This window comes from Stigmatopora nigra, chromosome 8, assembly GCF_051989575.1.
Source record: "Stigmatopora nigra isolate UIUO_SnigA chromosome 8, RoL_Snig_1.1, whole genome shotgun sequence".
In the NCBI taxonomy this organism is placed as follows: domain Eukaryota; kingdom Metazoa; phylum Chordata; class Actinopteri; order Syngnathiformes; family Syngnathidae; genus Stigmatopora; species Stigmatopora nigra.
Window position 1 is genome coordinate 13,898,609 of NC_135515.1, and position 22,936 is coordinate 13,921,544.

Consider the following 22,936-nt stretch of genomic DNA (forward strand, 5'->3'; position numbering starts at 1 on the left):
GATATAGAGAGAGAGATAGATATAGAGAGAGAGATAGATATAGAGAGAGAGATAGATATAGAGAGAGAGATAGATATAGAGAGAGAGATAGATATAGAGAGAGAGATAGATATAGAGAGAGAGATAGATATAGAGAGAGAGATAGATATAGAGAGAGAGATAGATATAGAGAGAGAGATAGATATAGAGAGAGAGATAGATATAGAGAGAGAGATAGATATAGAGAGAGAGATAGATATAGAGAGAGAGATAGATATAGAGAGAGAGATAGATATAGAGAGAGAGATAGATATAGAGAGAGAGATAGATATAGAGAGAGAGATAGATATAGAGAGAGAGATAGATATAGAGAGAGAGATAGATATAGAGAGAGAGATAGATATAGAGAGAGAGATAGATATAGAGAGAGAGATAGATATAGAGAGAGAGATAGATATAGAGAGAGAGATAGATATAGAGAGAGAGATAGATATAGAGAGAGAGATAGATATAGAGAGAGAGATAGATATAGAGAGAGAGATAGATATAGAGAGAGAGATAGATATAGAGAGAGAGATAGATATAGAGAGAGAGATAGATATAGAGAGAGAGATAGATATAGAGAGAGAGATAGATATAGAGAGAGAGATAGATATAGAGAGAGAGATAGATATAGAGAGAGAGATAGATATAGAGAGAGAGATAGATATAGAGAGAGAGATAGATATAGAGAGAGAGATAGATATAGAGAGAGAGATAGATATAGAGAGAGAGATAGATATAGAGAGAGAGATAGATATAGAGAGAGAGATAGATATAGAGAGAGAGATAGATATAGAGAGAGAGATAGATATAGAGAGAGAGATAGATATAGAGAGAGAGATAGATATAGAGAGAGAGATAGATATAGAGAGAGAGATAGATATAGAGAGAGAGATAGATATAGAGAGAGAGATAGATATAGAGAGAGAGATAGATATAGAGAGAGAGATAGATATAGAGAGAGAGATAGATATAGAGAGAGAGATAGATATAGAGAGAGAGATAGATATAGAGAGAGAGATAGATATAGAGAGAGAGATAGATATAGAGAGAGAGATAGATATAGAGAGAGAGATAGATATAGAGAGAGAGATAGATATAGAGAGAGAGATAGATATAGAGAGAGAGATAGATATAGAGAGAGAGATAGATATAGAGAGAGAGATAGATATAGAGAGAGAGATAGATATAGAGAGAGAGATAGATATAGAGAGAGAGATAGATATAGAGAGAGAGATAGATATAGAGAGAGAGAGATATATAGATAGATATATATAACAACGACATGGCTACTTATTTATATATTTAATTATTTATTTATTAACTTATTACCTATCTGTTTATGTCCAAAATGCCTTTCCTATTTCTGCATCCTTACCCTCTTGCTACTTCGATCACGAAATTTCCCGAATTGAGGATGAATAAAGTTACCCATCCAAAATCTTTTTTCCAATCCAATATCCTGTTTTTGGTGTTTTTTCAGAGGATTGGAACAAATTAATTTGTTATCAATTCATTTCAATGGGAAATATCTAAAGTTACAATATGCTCGTCATACTATCTCAGTCTCGGAACGGATTACGATCGTATGAAAACGGGTGGGGAAATGTTAATTCCGCCCAGCGCTCGTAGATATATTTTATGCATGAAAGAGACGCAAAAATATTGCCATGGCCACCTGGCATGGTCGCATCTCAAAATGTTGATCGTATCTCGGGCGAATTATTCGATCGCCATTTTCGTTGTCCACGAGCATGTCATATCACGAGGTGGTCGATCGTATGACGAGGTACCATTGTATTTATACAACTCTGATACTTCTCTGATAGAGTGAATGGAACAGATACTACTTTGTCACAAAATTCATCTCAAGTTTGGTTCTTTTATGACTTTAGTATGGGTGAACTTTATTTATTTCCTCGTTATTCAATTATGAAAGTAACTACGTTACCCTTTTTCTGTCATCTTTTTTTTAAATGTATGAACCAAAAGTTTGTGCATTTGTGTTGCATTTTCAGCCTCACAAAAGAAACCATGTGAATTTACATCGCGTGGCCACTAAAATAAGTCAAATGGACTTAATTCATATTAACACGGGTTAATAAGTTTCAGATTTGCAACATTTTCATAGTATTCGCATAAAATGGGAAAACTTATCAAGTAAGAAGATAATTACATCCTTTTAAATGAGGACAGTGTGTTAAAATGGGTCAAGAAAAGTATCAATAAGGCTTTGAACACATGGATTTAAGAGGCATTTAAAAAAATAAAAATAAAGTAAACGACAAAGAGACCTCACTTGAATCTTTTAGTGTGTCAGCTCGGCATTGTCCTATGTCCCATAATTGCTCAGTTTTGCTGTGTTAGTGTTTTTGCTTACATAATCTCTGTTAGCAGCTTGATATCTAACCATGCTAAACAAAAATTGCAGTTTGTTCCCAACTTTCTTCTGAATGTTCGTCTGGAACTAGCATTCTGTAAAAACATCTGATCGCTAAAATAGGGGATTATGTCATCTGTATGTATTGTTAATCAACTGATTGAAAGTTTTTTGTGCTGCTGACGACTGTAATGACTGTACGTCTTAAATGTTTAGGTTCGGATGTGAACAGTATGGACTCTGTGGACAGTGGCTGTACTATGAATGCAAGAGAAGGTCATAGTAAGTTTGCTTCCCCCTCAAACTCGGAGCTTGTCATCTGGGAGATTGAAGTGCCAAAGGTGAGCCATCATAACGTTTAACCATACAGAGCAGGGGTGCGGAGCCTTTTTCATCAAAAGAGCTATAAAAAAATGCAAATACTAGAAATTTGATTCTGCAAGAGCCATACCGTGTGTTCTAGGGCTTTATGTATTTTAAGTACCGTATATGCTCACACATTTGGTGCCTGCGCGCATAAGTTGCACCCTGAAAATTGCCTGAAAATTGGTGAATTTTACTAGTTCTCGCGTATAAGCCACCCTTGGATGCACAATTTTCACCTCCATATTTATGGTGTTAACAGGGAGTAGAAATATGTTACTTTGAAGGGAAAATCTCAAGAAAAATCATCGTGGTATTTCTGAGATACCGTAGGAATCAAAAGCATACTATTAGGGTCAATATAATAAGGTAATATGCCTGTCTTTTTAAATGCAAAATATCAAATGATTCAATTTGAAAAGTAACTTGGAAAGTATCTTGATGAAAACTCGATTCTTTTTAATGGCATACACTTCTGGTAGAAAATTTTATTTTAAGTTGTGGTGGCGGCCATAATGCTTTAAATGTTAAAATATCTCTTTTTTTATGGTTCATATTAGTTTTCCCTCGCTACTTCGCGTTTCAGCCACCGGGGATTCACTGCTTCGTGGGTTTTTTTTGGGAAAAAATAGAAAATACAAATTACATTGAGAAAACATATTTTACAGGGGTTTTTTTTGTTATCAAATGAATTTCACCATCTCTACCCGTATTCTACTTGGTGTACTGAATACAGGGGGTGTTAAAAAAATATAAAAAAATAAAAATAAAAAAAATTATATATATTTTTTATTAAATTCAAATTAAGCATTTTTGAAGGGGTCCCTACTTCGCGGAAATTCACTTATCGCGAGTGGTCCCAGTCCCCATTAACCGCGATAACCGAGGGAACACTACTGCAATAGTTGTCAATTTCGAAAAAAAAAAAACTAAAAAAATCAAAGCAGAATTTGTTTTAATTCATAATCACAAATGTACAATCATTTCCTGTCTGTGTTCAGAAAAGGAGGGTTTTATTTGCCCGTAGAAAAAAATCAAAAAGGAAGTAACATGGCGGTACACGTGGTTTTCTTTGTGTGCAATAATAGCATACACATTACCCAGGTATCAAGGTTTCTATTTTAACAGTCGTCCGTAAGACCTTCGATCAGCCTTGACTATTGGGATGTGCTGACAGAGCACTTACTTATAATGCATTAAAATAAAAAGTTAGACAATGCTAGGGAGAATTTACTTGGATCTTTTAGTTTATTGGATGTCTTGTACTGCATCTCAGAATTGCTCATTTTGGTGGTGTTATTTGTGCTTTTGCGTTCATGCTCTGTGTTAGCCTCTATTACTAACACGCCAAAAACACGTTTCGTCTTCTCCTGAGCATTTGTCTGGATCTAGAGTTTATCTTGCAACAGCGCCTTCTCTCTGTGGTGGTCAGGTGGCCTAATTGCAGTTTGAAATTATCAAATTTTTATAGAAAGTATTTAATACACTAATACCTTGACATTCGAGTGCCCCAACATGAGGAATTTGAGATGTGTAAAATTCCGAGCAAATATTTTCCTTGAGATAAGAGGCAAATTTTGAGATAAGAGCAGACGCAAGAAGCTGCCTTTAATTTCAGCGGTACCTGAACATTTTGTCGACGGACGTATAGTCAATGAACATTTGGTCCTCGGACGTTTGGTCGATGGACAGTTCTCTCTCACTCATGATTATAATTTTTAGAGTGAGAGATTACCTGGTTGGTCGCTTTCAACATTACTCTCTCACATGATTATAATTTTGAGAGCGAGCGAATCCAGTGACCAAATGTCCGTTCGACAAAACATCCGTTCGACGAAACGTCTGGGGACCAAACATCTATCGACCAAATGTTCGTTGGCGAAATGTCCAGTCACGGATTTCAGCACACGGTCTTTCTTGCCGCGTCTCTACGAGGACTGGGGGGAGCGTTGCATATTTTTCCGTGTTCTTTTTTTTGTGTTAGTCAGTGCAGAATTAAGGAAAACACTGGGTAGTGAGAAGAAAAGGCGTATGTTGGCAATCGATATTGAGCACGAAATGATGGAAAAACGTGAGTGGTGTACGTGGGATAGAGCTGGCTTGCCAATACGTATAGAGAAGCAGGAATTTGGCCTTCAAAGCCGCTGTGAAATACATTAACCTCTTTGCCTTGGTTATTGCACAGGGTTTAAATTTAGTTAATTTAAGTTAAATGTAAAGTTTATTTTACGTTACGAGTGCATCCGCCAAGTCTCTATCTCTCCTATCCACAAAGTCTGCGTTGTTAAATGTCTCATTTTATTATTAAACATCCTAACCACTAGTTATTTGTTACTCTGTTAGTAGATGGTGAATTGCAACCAATAAAAATGTTTTATTGTAATATCCTGTTTTTTGTTTTTTTCAGGGGGTGGGAACAAATTAACTTGGATTTAAGTAATTTCTCTGGGAAACGTTTGTCGATTTGATATACGAGCTCAGTCCCTGAATGCATTGAGCTCGTATCTCAAGGTATGACTGTTATCATAAAAAAATATTTCATAATAATTTTCGTTATCGTGTTATCGCCCATCTTAAGGTGCACTGTGCGTCCCCATGATTTTAAATGGCAGTTCCTGATGTTGCGTTACGTGAGTATTGGTAATAGATTGTTAAAAGTGAAAGCTTATTCAATAGAAGTTAAATCACACTAGTAATTCTAATATGTCCCACAGTATTCTCCAGTTCGATCGAGGAAGTATATTCTGCTCCCTTAAAATTTCCTTAAAATTGTTGAATTATATAACATCTTGCATATAACTGCCCCCCTGAGTCACAATTTTCACCTTCATATTCATGGTTTTAATAGTGAGAACAAATGTTTGAAGGAAAATCTGAAGAAAAGTCGCACATGTTTTTTCTGAGGTACTGTATGAATCAAAAGCCCATTAAGCTTTAAAAGAGTGTCTTCCTGGAAATCAATTTTTCTCCCACATCCCAAAAACATATATGGTAGGCTAGTTGAACACTTTAAATTTCCCCTAGGTATGAGTGACTCCCTTTCCCCCTGCAATTCAGGTTGTCCCCAGCCAGTTGCCCATTGTCGGCTGGGATAGGCTCAAGCACAAATGTGAATTATGTGCATTCTTTCCATTTTTGTTTCAGCTTCTGGTTGGTCGATTAATTGGGAAGCAAGGAAGATATGTAAGTTTTTTGAAACAGACCTCTGGTGCAAAGATATACATCTCAAGCCTTCCATATACACAGGAGTTCCAAATCTGTCACATAGAGGGTGAGTTGTTGGATCAATCACATCTTATTCAATAGTTTAAGGAGCAAACTAACTACCCGGAGGAATCTAGCATTGCTGTATTTATCGGGCTATAGTAAGTTGCATCATAGTCTTTGTCACACCAGCCCCAAAATGCACATTTGAAAAGGAAGAAAGCACTGACGTCCACATTTTTGGGGAAACTTTTTCATGAGAATGCAACAACAAACATCCCTTATAATAACATTAACACAGAAAACATCATTTAATATCACATGAAAACTTTACCAACTCTGGTAGAAGAGGGTAGGACTAGAATGCATTTTTCGTGGTTGTTGGTGGGTACAAACATAACAAGTTGCACCTGAGTATAAGGCCATTTTTTATCCATTAAATTAGAAAAAAATATCGTAATTTGATATCACAGGTATTCAACAGCAAGTTGACAAGGCCCTGTCTCTGATTGGGAAGAAGTTTAAGGAGATTGATTTAACCAACCTTTATGCACCTGCGCCAACCCCACTCACATTGCCATCGCTTCCAATGACTTCATGGGTAAGACTGAAAAATTGGTTTTGTAAATAGCATTTTACCTGTGGACATGACTGTCTTATTGTGAGGTTTTGGGTGATTTTATTTTTAAAAAGTCCCATCTCAAAAAAATATAGAAATATATGTATATGTATGTATGTATGTATGTATGTATGTATGTATGTATATGTATATGTATATGTATATATATATATATATATATATATATATGTGTATATATATATATATATATATATATATATATATATATATATATATATATATATATATATATATATATATATATATATATATATATATATATATATATATATATATATATATATATATATATATATATATATATATATATATATATATATATATATATATATATATATATATATATATATATATATATATATATATATATATATATATATATATATATATATATATATATATATATATATATATATATATATATATATATATATATATATATATATATATATCGAGAGAGAGAGAGAGAGAGAGAGAGAGAGATCTGCAACACAGTTATTTATTTATTAACTTATTACCTATTGTTACGACTCCCCCTGGGGTAAGATATACCAGGGAGTCGCACTACCACAGCAGACAGGTTCATTCAATGATGAGACCAGACAAACAATGCAAGTAGCCTTCAGTGATATTTTATTTACGACAAAATCCACAAAAACATAGACTACAGGATAGCATAGGGGAAGCACAATATATTAAAGTGGCACTCTCAAATAAACACGGTAAAAAACACCCTCCCAGACAGGTGTCCAAATGAACACCCACAAAATACAGAAAATAACGCTGAAGGGTGCCACTGTCAGAACTGATGTAATCAAAGTCTAGACAGGGGAATATCTACGTGTCTAAATGCACTATATGTATACCTTGGGGTGTCTAAACTTATCTGAAGTCCCCCTATGCAACCCAAAATCTAACTTTGCCAACATAAATACTAAATATAAAAAGGAGTAACGTATTCACATACCAGATGAAGCTGGGACAATCAAACTTTACTTTGCACTAAACCATGTGCATTCTAAGGAAAGCGGTTACAATCACCGGCAGCCAAGGGAGTCAAAGTCAGGAATCAAGAGAAACCAAGTGAGGCTGAAGTGACAAATAAAAAGGGTTTAAATAAGGACAGGAAGTGAATCTTGATTGGAGGAGGAATTATGGGGAAGTAGTCACAGCTGCGTGGGCCTGGACAGGGCTTTGTCACAGGGGTGGAGCCACAGCTCCATGTACCTGTAGAGGAAAATAGACAACACGCCTCCTACATAGTGTGTCCAGGCTGACAGCCGTAACACCTCCCTCCTCAAGAGTATCTGTTAACGAAATTCAACCACCAACCTGCCTCAATCAACCAACACAATCCTGATAAAACTCTCCTCCTAAACCCGAGACATGACATCAGTTATACCATTTTCTGTGGCTCTTTTGTAATGAACACTCAATTTATATTTTTTTAAACATTTTATCAAGAAAGACTAACGGATTGTGGTCGGTGTACACCACGACTGGATTTGAAGTAGATCCTACATAAACATCAAAGAATTGGAGCGCTAATCGCAGAGCAAGCGTCTCCTGTTCAATTGTAGAATACCGCTTTTGACTAGCATTAAACTTCTTAGAGGAGTACGCAACAAGATGGACTAAACCATCTGGGTCCTGCTGGGTCAATACCGCGCCCGCACCAAGACCGCTCGCATCGACTTCATAGAGAACGGTGAAGAAAAATCAGGAGCCCGGAGGACTGGGGCACTGCAAAGGAGAGCCTTACAGTTCTCGAATGCAGACTGGCACTCAGTTTACCATACAAATGGCACGGAGGGACTTATCAGGTCAGTCAGGGAAGGGGCAACGGACGAGAAATTTCGGCAGAAACCCTGGTAGTAACCAGTCCCGTGGCGTCAAAATGATAACAAGAACGGTGAACAAAAATCCCATAACCACACAGAAAGACCTAGTGAATGACCAACAGAGACAGTAACAAAGGCTACAATCAGTAACATAATGTATGTCGCCAGAGAATCAAATCCTGCACTGCCTGACGTGTCCCCACTCTGAAGCCATTAAACTTCCAGGCCTATATGCAGTTCGCTAGAGAGGATTTGGATGGTCCAGAAGAAGACTGGGAGAATATGTTATGGTCAGATGAAACCAAAATAAAACTTTATGGTAGAAACACAGTTTCTCGTGTTTGGAGGAGAAAGAATACTGAATTACATCCGAAGCACACCATACCAGAGCAACAAAGGAGTATCTTCTTTAGAAGATTTCAAGGTCCTGGAGTGGACCAGATCTAACCCCCCTAAAAAAATCTGTGGAGGGAGTTGGAAGTACGTGTTGCCCAACGACCGCCCCAAAACATCACTGCTCTAGAGGAGATCTGCATTGAGGAATGGGACAAAATGCCAGCAACAGTGTGTAAAAAGCTTGTCAAGAGTTAAGAAAATGTTTGGCCTCTGTTATTGCCAACAAAGGGTACATAACAAATATTGAGATATACTTTTGGTATTGACCAAATACTTATTTTCCAGCATGATTTGCAATACATTCTTTAAAAATCAAACTGTTATTTTGAGGGGTTTTTTTCCCCACATTCTATCTCATGGTTGAGGTTTACCCATATTGACAATTACAGGCCTGTAATCTTTTCAAGTAGAATAACTTTGACAATTGGTGGTTGACTAAATACTTGTTTGCCCCACTGTGCGACTGTCACATTTTTTTCGAATGCTACATTCATCTTTATTCGCCACATCCAAGCCTTGTTAATTCCAGAACTGTACATTCAAGACTTGACTTCAGTAGACCTTAATTAAATTTTCTAAACTTAGTTTTGTGATGGTTTAATATATTGTGGCTGACCACATAACAGCCAAAACATCCTTGGTCTTGGCGTGTTTTGCAATATGCAATAAATCCAATTATCGCACGGTGAATAAAGATACAACCGGTAATTTTCACGGCTGCGCCGAGTCTCTGCGTGTGCTCTTGGCACACGTGTGTTTAAACTTGTTTTGATGACCAATGAACTTCTATTAACGGCCCTTTGAATGCATATACAACAACAGTTCCGTGAATAGAAGTTTATTGGTCATCAAAACAAGTTCAGACATCTAAACTTAAAAACACCAAATCTACCTTAGGCATAATTGAGGACTACTAATGATAAACACAATGTACTAAACACATTAGCTTGTTTTGAAATTGTAGTATTCTTCAAAACGCAATCTCTACGGATACTAGGTGACGCATGAAATGAGCATTCGTAAGCAACATAAAATAGGAATGTACAACGGGCATGCCGTGTGCGAGAAGAAAAGTCCACTTCTTGCACACAGTGTAAAGCTACGTTAGTGGCTAAGCACGCACTTCCGTGGAACATTTCAAAATGAGAGCAAGTAATGTTCTAAAGAAATGTAGATGTGTGCAGTTACTTCAACATTGTTCAGATTCTACAAACAGGAAGCTTTCAGGAGACTGAAGAATCTCGCAAAAAATGTAAGAATTTGGCTTCAAACTTGGTAATATGTGCAAATCAATACTTTTGTTGGGCTCTACTCAACATAGAACCAAAATGACTTTTTTAACATATTTCATATTCAACTCTAAACTAGCTTTTAAATGACATTTTATGCATTGATTAGATATTTCCAAATTATTTTTTAATATACTAGTTTGTTTTATTTAAGAAATGCCATTCATTGCATTTGAAATGGAGGTTTATTAAAAACTCACACTAGTGTTTACATTTTTTAAATAGATTGACCATTGAATATCTGCAAAATGTATGACAATTTATTGCCCACTAAATTGTATCGCGGCAGGTCCAATTGCACGTGTTTGTTAATGTCTCTCCTAAAACATTGTCATTTATTATTTAGCTTCTGCTGCCTAGTGGTGTGACGGTTGAAGTGATTGTGGTGAATATTGTATCTGCTGGGCACGTATTTGTCCAGCAGCACACCCATCCTACATACCATGCTCTAAGAAGTCTTGACCAGCAGATGTTCTTGTGCTACTCTCAGCCAGGCACCCCGAGCCTTCCTTCTCCAGCTGAAGGTAAGATAATCTTTTCTAAAAAGAGTCCTGTCCAGTGGTTGTAATGATGCTCAGACAGTCTAACTCAGACTTGGGCAAACTACGGCCCGCGGACCACATCTGGCCCGCGAGGCGTTTTAATCCGGCCCGCCGACGTTGTCCAAATAATGTTATTATTTATTTATTTATTATTTTAATCCCCAAGATGGCGCCGTCACGCGGAAGCCAGTGGCAGTAGCTCTGTCCACTCTTTGTTTTTCATGTTTTACAGCCCCTCTATCTTTTTTTTAAATGACATTTTAATATTTCTTAATACATTCCTTTTTACTTTGCTTTGTACTTTATACTTTTTACTTTAAGTTTTTACTTTTAGTGATGAGTATGTTAATAGTTTTGTCCTTTTTTTCCTGTTCATGTTTCATATGTACTGTTAACGGATGCACTTTTTTATATGTATCGTATCTTGTGCTGACCCGGCCCATCTGTCATATTTTTAAAGTCAATGTGGCCCCCGTGCCGAAAAGTTTGCCCACCCCTGGTCTAACTTGAACTGCTCATTTATTTGTGTATATTTAAGCATGAGCTGTTTAGTTAGAAAAAGTTTGTGGTGCGCACCTTTTGGGCTGGTTTGAAACACTATACAAACCAGAGAACTCTGGTGTGGGTCAAACTGCGGATCTGATATTTTCACGGGGTGGTAGTCTCGGTTTGTGTCTGAAGCGTGGTGCAAACCAGATCTGAAATCACACCAGCTTGCATGTAACGGTTCCTTAGCCACAGGCATTATGAAAATGTTCTTTGTTAGGCATCACAGATCCATGAATTCTTACTTCCGTTCTACCCCGCCTAAACAGTTTTGTCCATTTATTGAATGATGTTTGGACATTTTTGGTTTGCCAAGTCCTGGTACAATTGCAAGGACTGCAGTGTGAACAGGAACCATACCGAAACAAACAGGATCCATTGTATTTTGATTTTGAACAAAGAAAGCAAATTATGATGCTTCCATGTGTGAATACACCTTCAGTTTCAGCTATTGTGTTCGTTTGTGCTTACTGCTCAACACAAGAGCTTAGTAAATGAAATGAATTAAAAAAAACATGCCTTTTTAAACAATTTTACACTGTAATTATCAGACAAACAAAAATGGCTTTATCAGGGTTTGCAGTGACAATCGGGGACCCTGTGGAAACTTTTTCAACTTGTTCACTCTTGATTCAGATAGATGTAATGATTGGGGTAACGCTTTCCCCCCTGCCCGTGCTGTTTCAAAAACCCTAAAACATAGCATTAACTTGTAGTTTTGTTTAGAAACTGTTGCACTTCTGATACATGGTCTTTTTATTGTAATATAGTTGGTGTGATATGTGCTGCTCCAGCTGTTGAAGGGGCCTGGTGGAGAGCTCAGGTCATCACCTTTTACAATGAATCAGATGAAGTGGAAATAAGATACGTCGATTATGGCGGGTATGACCGAGTTAAGATCGACTCATTACGACAAATAAGGTAAGGCTTTATGCAAGTGGTTCTTTTTAAGTGGTCTGGGTTAAACAAATTACCAGTATGAACATAATTCTCAAATGGATTTTACAATTTTAAATCCTCAATGTCTTATTCATCATAATATAACATTTTTCAAAGCCGGATTTATCAACATCATCAGATTCACCAAACCATTCATTCCATTTTTTCTTGAGTTACATTTTATAAGTGTGAGCACCGGCCACTGTCGGCGGGGCAAGCTGTGGAGCCTATCCGAGTATAGTGCTCCCTGGGCGGACTCGAGTGAGCGCCTGCCCCACTAACGTTTCTTTGGAGCAACTTTTTAAATGTTACGTTCCACTTTAAACTTGCCAAACACTTGGAGATTTGGAGATAGCTGACTTTTGTGATAGAAGATAGATTATATCCCCTGAGAAGGAGGATATAAATTTACCTTCTTTGGACTCCGGTAGAATGGGCTCTCGCACACCATCTGGCGGACAGAGACAGGTTATACGTCTCCCATTATAACGGCTGCGTAGGGGACTTTTTCACCGGCAAAGCGCAGTTTTCTTTGCTCTATTTGCGAATAAGTGCAACGATGTCAGCCCGCTACCCGGGGATAAGATGAGAAGTTTGGTCATCCTGGAGAGGGTCATAGTAGAGCCGCTGCTCCTCCGGATCCAGAGGAGACTGATGAGTTGGCTTGGGCATTTGATCAGGATGCTCCCTGTACACTTCTGGGCACGTCCCACCAGGAGGCGGCCACAAGGTTGATCTAGGACACGGTTGGGAGGCTATGTCACAGAGCTAGCTCGGGAACTCCTTTGGGTCCTCCCTGAAGAGCTGAATGAAGTGTCTGAGGAGAGAGAAGTTTGGGTTTCCCTACTGAAGCTGCCGACCCTGTGACCCGACTTCGGATAAAGCAGAAGATGATGGATGAGATTCAAAATCTATACAATGTCGGAAGAGGGCGTAGTCTTTCTATGCACAGTGTGAAATGTAATCTGAACAAAAGGCACAACGTACTTCTCGGCTCTTTTTATTACTCGTCTCGTCATTCTTCAGGGAATTTTTGCTTATTCTACACTAATTACCACCCATTTCAGCACTGAAGAAACTGTGCCCTGACTTCCATTTTTCATCTGTCTCCCGCTATTTGCGAATGGATTGTGGCCTGTATACATTCACATCAACACAGCATGACGATCAGCTCAGCATATATATATATATATATATATATATATATATATATATATATATATATATATATATATATATATATATATATATATATATATATATATATATATATATATATCTATCCATGCCATGCCATGCCTGGCTGCGTCTAAAAGAATGGTGTCCTTTGTGTGAGTAAAATATAGAAATAGCACTCGTTATTGATACTGCGACAAAAAATACGGTATTTTCCCTGCAGTGAGATCGACACACCATGTAACTGCTCTGTTGTACAATGCCGCCTCTAGTTTAACTTCATTACAAGATTACTGAATTGCGTCTCATTGTTTTGATCAAATCAAAGAAATGTAATAAAGAAATCAAATTTTGTTTGTCCTTTTTATTTGTAGGATGCAACAAAACAACAAAATGGAAAGTGCATAACGTCCCTTTTCCTCATCTGTGAACGGTAGTGGCCAAGTTGGCGATAAAATCCACAAATCTATGTTCTCCACAATACAATTTACAATACACTTTTTCTCTTTCTCAACTGGGTACTTAGATGCAAATGTAATATGCCTTACCTGGAAATGTCCTTGCACGTGACTCTTTTCGTTAACAACTTCTAGCTAAATAACATTTAAGAAATCCTTGTGCATTGACAATGAATGCAAAAGATTCAGTCAAATAAACATTGAATCCTCAGTTATTTTTCTCTTTTCCCCTTGGGATCCATGACACATCACACAGTCACCGGTTTGTCTACAACCGTGATCTGTCTAGCTTGCCACACTGCAGATGGGTTTTGACTGTCGGCTATGACTCAGATCTTGGTGCACAGAAATATTGAATTTCATATTTATTCTACATATTCTTATAGAATTGGAAAATATTTTAAATGGTTGTGTAATGTTTGTCCTCCTACCAAAACCATGTTAAAACAAAAAATATATTCGTCTCCCCTATTTTCAAATATTTTTTAAAAATCTCCAGGGAGCCACTAGGGGGCAGCATTAGCCGCATGCAACTCCCAACCCTATGATGAATCGGACTTGAATTTTTTAAAAAATTTTGATGATGAATTAGACTAAGTATTTAAAATCGTAAAATCCTTTTGTTAATGGTGTTCATATTGGTAGTAGTTTGTTTCATTTTTTTGTAATGGTGACGTGTTCAGTATTTGCCAGTTACTGTTGCAATGCTTGGTTTGAACTATGAAAAACTGAAAAAAATGTATAGTATTTTTTTTTTGGGTCACAATTTTTTGTGTGCACGTTACACACGGGTGCGCGTCGTACTCATACATTTGGTTTACCGGAGAATGCCATAAAGAACATAATTTTCCATTATTCTAGATCCCCCTTCAGATTATCAGTTCAGGGGGTCGCCACAGTGATTGTCGAACTACGTAATGAATTCACACCGGAAGCCTTTCTTTAATTGTTATACCGAAATTATTCAATTTTTTTGCATTTGAAGAAAATATTACGGAAATCGAAAAATTGTTAATCCGGCTAGAAATTAGTCAAGTTCATCAAAATGCATTTTAAAATCATACAGTAATCCCTCGAATACCGCGGTTAATGTAGACCAGACATGGGCGCGATAAACGAAAAACCGCAAAGTAAAAACACGCCCATTATAACTACTGCAATACATGTTTTTGCGCCCATACAGAAATACAAGTACACAAGTACAATTATGTATGTGTATGAATTAAATATTACTGCTATAAGCATGTAAAATGCTGCAATGTATATATACAAATACAGTAATACCTCGACATACGAGTGCCCAGACATACGAGGAATTTAAGGTACGAGTAAAATTCCGCCCAAATACTTACCTTTGAGATATGAGTCCAATTTTTATATACGAACATACAGCCAGGTGGCCGGTGCAAGAGGCTTCTTCATGATTTCACCGCTGTACTCTGCTAGTAGATGGTGAATTAACCAATGCATTTTTTTCCCATTGTAATATCCTGTTTTTTTTAATGTTTTACTTTTTCCCTTCCATTTCTCTTCAGTTAATTTCTATGGGAAATGTTGATTTGAGATCCGAGTAAATCGACATAAGAGTTCAGTCCCGCAACGCGTTAAGATCATATCTGAAGATACCACTAATGTATAAATTTAAAAATGTAACTACTTTAAATACTGTGAACCCAGTAAAAATAGTTCCCATCCGCTTGATATGAATCCCCAAAATGGGTACCGTATTGACTCGCATATAAGCCGCTTTTGTTGGACAGAAAAATGACGTCTGAATCGAGGGTACGGCTTATGTGCATCAAAACAATACATGCAAAAAAATTGCAAGTTGACGCCGCCATGAACCGATGACGTCAAGACAAATTGGCACTGTTGCATCATGACGCAAGTGAATGCGGCCGATAGTAATTTATTTCAAAATAGAGAAAAGATGAACAGAAAAAACTCAAAATTAAATTTATTTTGACGTCTATGAATAAAGTTTAAAAAAAAACTTGCGTATCTATAAAACTCATTCCCGTCCATCTCTGCTCACTTGGGGCACAGCCAAGTTACCCGAGTCCCGGGCAGCCATTTTACCTAGTGCGCTGCTGTCTAAACCTAGTTAAACGGGCTCGTACTAGCCAAACGGAGTAGCCTTGATTTTGGAATAAAACCAAATTCTACTTTGATTTTTTTTCGTTGTATTTCTTGTTCAAAAGTGACAACTAATTGAATTAATATGAACCAATGAAGCAAACTTCCTTTTTGTTAGGTTCATTAATAATTATACTACTAATATAATTATAAAACAATACAAGGAAGACATCAATTAATAAAATAAAGTAACATAGTTAATTTTATATTTGAATAAGGAGGAAAGTAATTGTTTGTTCAGAGATTTGAAACAAAAAGCTCTACAGCAGGAAGCTGGCCTAATTAAACATTGTTTCTGGGCTGCAGGGTCATTATCAGGATATGAACTCTGCTTGTTGTTGCAACGCTTGCACACAAATTAAGTTGTTTGTGACAACGTTCAATCTGTTTTTTCTAGGTCTGATTTTGTAACATTACCGTTTCAAGGGGCTGAAGTATTACTTGACAACTTCTCTCCCCTCCCAGGTAAACTGACACACAACTTAATTCATATCTAATGTATTTAGCAACAAATTGCATTGATTTTCTAATGTTTATGGACTGTATGATATATATCAGGAGAGGATCAGTTTTCATCTGAAGCCACAACAGCATTGGAAGAGATGACAAGAGGAATGGCGTTGCTTGCTCAAGTAAGGCGATGAAACAATAATATTACACTAAACTTGATTCTAATTTAGTTTTCAATTTTTATACCTTCTCCTGGTTGGCTCTATTCGCCCTTCCACCCTGACATTCAGATGCAACCTATTGATGGTTGTTTGCTTTTGTCTTCCCTTCAAAATATTCCAAAAGGGATGCACACAAATGTCCTGACAATAGGATAACGCATCACGACTTGCCAACGTGTAGTAAACTCCTCTCGTATTAGCGAGAAAGCTCCGCCGTTCTGCACTGACTAACGGGATAAAAAACACTGGAAAAAATTAAACGCTCCGTTCAGTGCTCGTAGAGACATAACACGAGGGAGTTGCGGGAAGAAAGACAGTGCCCATCATGTTCTTATGAGCAATCTCTCGCATCCGCTCTATGCTCCTATATCAAAATTTGGCTCGTATCTCAAGATAAATATTTGCGCGGAATTTTACTCCCATCTCTAATTGCTCGTATGTCGGGGCAATCTTATGTCGAGGGATTACTGTTCCTATGTAGTGGTTATGATCTGCAATAAAAACAGTTTATTGTGTACAGTATTGTATGGAGATCTTACTTTTTGAGACGGACGGTAGCGGGTAAGGACGGAGTAGAGAGACCTGACATGTTGGGTTCGCTACACTTTTGTGACCCTACATAACATCACGTATTTTCCGCACTATAAGGTGCCCCTAAGAGCTGACCGTGCGTTTGTTTAATATCCGGTCCGCTTTAAATATGGATTAATATTGAACGGCAACTACGGTAAGCAGCCCCTGACTCAATTTCCCCGGTAGAAATAATGCACGGTGCATGCTCTGATATGTAATTCTTTAGCACTCTTAAGTGCTCGCTGTAATTCAGGGTGGATCCATAAAAAATAAATACCAGAAAGAAGCCAGGCTAACAGAACAAAGACAGTTGTAAAAACATTGAAGTAAAAAGTATAAAGTACAAAGTAAAGTAAAAAGGAATGTATTAAGAAATATTAAAATATATTTTTCAAAAAAGATAGAAGGGCTGTAAAACACGAAAAACAAATAAGGGTGGACAGAGCTACTGCCACTGGCTTTCGCATGACGGCTCCATCTTGGATTTGTCCAATAAGTAAAGTGGGAGAGATAGATAGATAGGTAGAGAGAAAGAGAGGGATAGATAGCTATAGAAGGGGGAATGGAAAGATAGGTAGAGAGGGAGAGATGGATAGATTGTAAAATTTCTGGCAAATGTTTATCTGGAGAAACGAGACAAAATTTGATATATGAGCAGACAGGGGATGCGAGATGCGGCTCATAAGAAAATCATGGGCACAGTCTCTCTCCCCGCAACAACCTCGTATAATGTCTTTGGTCCCAACTCCCTCTTTGTAATGTCTCCGCGAGCACTGGGCAGAGGGTGGCATTTGTCTGTGTTTTTTCCTTCCCCGAATGGCCTATATACTACTTCTCGTTGGCAAGTGGTTGTGCGTTATCCTATTGTAAAGACATTTGTGTGCAACATTTACCTAATATTTTGAAGGGAATACAAACTCAACCCTCGATATTGACTGAAAGTCAGTGGGGAGGCGTGGCAAAAAGAGCCAACCTTGGAGAAGAAAGGTATCAAAGTGTCAAACTAAAATAGAATTTAGTTTTGTCTTTAGTCTGTGATGAAATAGGAAGAGCTTTACCGGTTTGCTTGAGAAAGAGGTGATAGGTCTAAAAATACAACTTCAGGAGCAGGTTAAGAAAGAGTGAGATCAATTTAAATAGAAAATTGGTTTATTACCGGACTGCAGGATGGTTGGAGAATGCTCCGACAGCTATGAACCTCTCACAGCCCGTCTTCCTCGCAATTCTCTCTGAATGAACACTAGGTCAGTCTTTATATAGACCGCATGGTAATATTTCTAAGATAGTGATGTAGGACAGAGTTCATGTAAACAAAACTTTGGGCTAACATGGTTAGACATTAGCAGTTTTAATTTGTATGCAAACACAATATTTTTATAGCTCACACAAACTGCCGCAGCCTATCTTATATTGCACGTTTCGAACAAAGTTCCAAAGCGAGTTGGCCACATTCCACAATACAAGGAAACAATGCAAAACCTGTTAGCCAGCCTACGTTACACTTCGTCAGACGAACAAACAATTGCAAGCCCAGCTAGTTAGCTATCTTACAATTCGTGGTGCGAACAAACAATTGCAAGGCCAGCTCGTTGGCCTATCCTACATTCCACTGTCTTAACAAACACTTGTAAAACCAGTTTGGCCACATGGTTCGATATGAACAAACAATTACTAAGCCAGTTGGCAGGTCTACCCCACAGAGGTTGTGTTTTTTTTAACATGGGTGAAAATCATTTATGTGCCCCTGCCCACTCACTCACATTGGTTCTTATTCCTGTATCGTCCCAATCATGGGATCAATTCAGTATTGACTCCCATCCTGCAGGACTCTTTTGATGGGACTCAAAATGTTATTCAGATTTTCTATTCTTTCACTGGAAAAGTCCCATTGAAATCCTGTTACCCACAATATTTCCCAAAATAATTCATGCTTTACTATACACCTTTCTGGGTAAATTGACTTTCACTAAGTGCCAATATGTCTTTTGTATTTGAAAGGTCTCAAACTATGACAACAACACGGGCCTCCCATTAGTTCATCTGTGGAACATGGTGGGAGAGAAGGTAAGATGCTACAATGTGCTTGTTTTTAATCGATTTGGGTAGACAAGTGATTGAAGGCAATTGCACATAAAATTTGGCCAAGAAATTTTAATTGTGAGAGGATTCACAGCTTTTTTTTAGGCATATGGCATCATTGTAAAACACATTCAAGTCACAACTTTACCTCAAGTTTTGTGAAAGCTAGATATTTCATAATTTATTTAATATATACTGTGGTACGTCGACCTACGAGCAGCTCTACTTACGAGATGCTCGAGATACGATGAAAAGTTCGATCAAATAATTTGCCCTAGATACCAGAAAAAAATTGAGATACAAGAAAGCCAGGTGGCCATGACGAGAGGCTGTTCATCATTGTAGCGCACTGTCTTTTTTGCCGCATCTCGTTTGTGTATAACGGATATCTACGAGCACTGAACGATTTATTCAGTATAGTTTCTCCTACGCATGGACCAGAAAATGCACAACGCACATGCGCGGTCAAAATGAGGGCTTTCTGGGTAATGAAGTATATTCGTACACACAACACTGATAGCAAATGGCACCCGTTTTCAGAATAAAACGTCATTACCCACAATCAATACATGGGTAGGCTGTTATTCCTACCATAGCCTGTTAGCTCCCGCGATCGCTCATTCAAGACTACTTCTCGTTGGCCAGTGGTCGTGCGTTATCCTATTGTGAGGACATTTGTGTGCATCATTTTCGGAATATTTTGAAGGGATTACAACAGCAAACAGCCCATCGATAGCGAACGTGAGGGTGTAGGCGTGGCAAACCGCTAACCCGGACAGAAGGTATAAAAATATAAAACTAAATTAGAATTCAGTTTTGTGTAACGTTCCGTTAAAAGTATGTTTGAGTGTGTCTGTACATATTAATCCAAGTACATTTAAATTTGTTTTTTCCGTCACGAGTGCATTATCGTGGAAAGAAAAACAAAACAAAACTCAAGTTGAGTGTGGTGACGACTCAATTGAAGAAACTGTCTGAGTTAGTTTGTTTTGGCTGGTATGGTCTGGTTGCGCCTGCCAGAGTGCATCAGGTTAAAAAGGTGTAGCTAGGATGTGGATTGCCTTTTATAATGCTCTTTGCCCTTCTTGGGCATTGGGAGTTGTAGAAGGTGGACAGGAGAGGTAGGGGACAGCTGGTGATCTTTTGAGCTGTGTTACTCACAGTCTGCAGTCTTTTCCAGTCAGCTTCACTGCCATACTGACACAGCGTAGTTCAGCATGTTCTCAATGCTGCAATTATAGCTGTAAGTTGCTTTGGGTATGTCTCTCTGTTTTGCACATCCAGAGACTGAAGTCCTTGCTTACTGATGTTTAGATGGATTACCAGATGTGAATTCCCGTCTCTCAACCTCTTAGACAGTCATCTTAAAGCATGTCTGTTGGATGAACAACATTGTGATCACAACCCTGCCTTGAATTGTGCTAATTGTGCATGTCTCATTGTTTCTATGCTGGTTTCTAGTCTTTTGTCCTTTATTGCTTCATTGACTTTATCTTCAACCTGTACAAGAGACTAAAGATGGAAATTAGGCTTTGGCTTTAATCTTACATTTTTCCATATGTATGTTCATCAACATGAGTATGTATATGTTCGTTAATATGTATTGTCCCTTTATTAAAAAAGTCAAAACTCAACTCATGGAGAGTTTTTGTGAACAGCAATCTTCAGCTCTCCCCATAGATTCTTGATTGGATTCACGTCTGGACTTTGACTTGCCCATTCTCACACCTGAATAAGTTCATTTGTGAACCATTCCATTGCAGATTTGGTTTTATGTTTTGGATCATTGTCCTGTTGGAAGATAAATAACTGCCCAAGTTTCAGGTCTTTTGCAGACTAAAATGGGTTTTCTTTCAGAATGGTCCGGGATTTAGCTCCATTCATCTTCCCATCCATTTTTATCCTTGTGCCTGCTGAAGAAAAGCTGGCCCAAACCATGAAAATGGTATGTTCAGGGTGAAGATCTGGGTTGCTTTCACACCAAACATTTTTTTGCATTGTGGCCCAAACGTTTGATTTGTTTCATCTGACCAGAGCACCTTCTTCCACACTTAGTATGGCCCCCCGGAGGCTTGTGGCAAACCTTAAATGGGAATTTATGGATATCTTTGAGAAATGGTCGTGCATGTACGCGTACACGTACGCGTACACATGAAATTGGCAAATTGGATGAAACAAGACAAGATATGTTGAAGCCATTTCAAAAGGACCGGTGTTGCACAACATGCAAGTACGGGTTAAGGACCAGCTGAAAAAACGTTTTAATGTTTTGGAAATATGAATTTGCGAACAAATTATACTTAGTTCACTTTTTATACATATTTTCATCATGCTGTACTTTTTCATTAGTTCAATGAAACACAATTTAAATGAATGTACAAACATAGTAATAACAGTTTGATTTAAATTGTCCTACCGTATTTACTTGTATTTGAGCCGCATTTGTCAGGCAAAAATGACTGAATAGAGCAGGGGTGGCCAACCAGTCAGAGACCAAGAGCCACATTTTTTACTGTTACCGCAAAGAGCCACATCACACACATACCTTTGCTCAGCCAGATTTATTGTAAATGTCACACACCAGCATAGTAATGACATAAATTGACTCCTACAGTACTAACAGCACAGGCCAGTCATTATCAACAATGAACATTGTGTGCACTGTCTCACGCAGACAAACTCTCAGTTCAACCAAGTCCACAAACAAAAATATAATAATTCACAATAGCGTTTTTCTTTTACTATGCATGTTACTTAGTGGGACTTCTGTCATAAAATCAGAGCCTATTTTTGCGCAACATTCGCTCCTTGTGAGCTGTCATTTATTATGAATGGCTTTTAACTAGCGCGCCCACCACGTGGGTGTACACCTCGCTCTCCTATTGGCTGCTCCCGGCTGAGCACTCTCGCCTTGGTCTGCCTCGCAGGGGGTGTGGCTTTTTCAGCCGACGCTCGATCTTTGGGATACTTTTTGTGTGCACGACGCCGTTCGTTGTCGCTTCTGGTTCACGGGAGCTCTCCCACTCTGTTAAAAACGTTTACTCAAATGACATTGCTCCTACTGGGAAACTTTGAGGTATTTTCATCCCAAGCACATGCGCATTGGACGAAAATACCGTATTGAACTCAAGCGAAGCGCACACGCAAATAAAAATAAAACACAAATACAAACTTTGATATGGACGTAAGAGCCGCATGAAACCGAGCAAAGAGCCGCATGCGGCTCGGGGGCCGCGGGTTGGCCACCCCTGGAATAGAGGCTGCGGCTTATATGCGCATAAATAGACGACATGCAAGAAACTGCAAGGTGACAGACGAAACACCATAATGCAAGACAATGCGGGTGTTTCGGTCATTTATTTCAAAGTAAAGAAAAGATAAACAGATGAAACTATAGGCGAATTAGCTTAGCCTTACGGTGTTCGTTAATAGCGCTGGGAAACCTCATCTACACAGATACTCAGGTCAGAGAGTGAGACGAAAACAGACCGCTCCTTTTATATGAATTCACAGTGCATGGCATTCTTTTCCGCGATCGCTAAACAGTCAACTTTTAAACGAACATTGAAAACTCAGCTGAAAATGTTTGCTGTATTCCATGCGAAAGAACTTCAACTCTGACTACAACTATAGGACACCAAGCTGTCCGCCTAAGTGCCTAAACAGCACAACATGAAAACTT

At 38.1% G+C, this 22,936-nt stretch overlaps 1 protein-coding gene across 3 annotated transcripts in view; it reads left to right on the forward strand.

The window, feature by feature from the left end:
• akap1b (A kinase (PRKA) anchor protein 1b) overlaps positions 1–22,936 on the forward strand; it is a 43,361-nt gene that overhangs the window by 10,824 nt on the left and 9,601 nt on the right. For all 3 annotated transcript variants that reach the window (XM_077722156.1, XM_077722157.1, XM_077722155.1), the window contains exons 3-10: positions 2,618–2,742; positions 5,909–6,035; positions 6,442–6,569; positions 10,481–10,658; positions 11,993–12,143; positions 16,329–16,396; positions 16,490–16,563; positions 19,174–19,239. In XM_077722156.1, the coding sequence (XP_077578282.1) occupies positions 2,618–2,742; positions 5,909–6,035; positions 6,442–6,569; positions 10,481–10,658; positions 11,993–12,143; positions 16,329–16,396; positions 16,490–16,563; positions 19,174–19,239 (917 nt within the window). The remainder of the gene's footprint in view (positions 1–2,617; positions 2,743–5,908; positions 6,036–6,441; positions 6,570–10,480; positions 10,659–11,992; positions 12,144–16,328; positions 16,397–16,489; positions 16,564–19,173; positions 19,240–22,936) is intronic.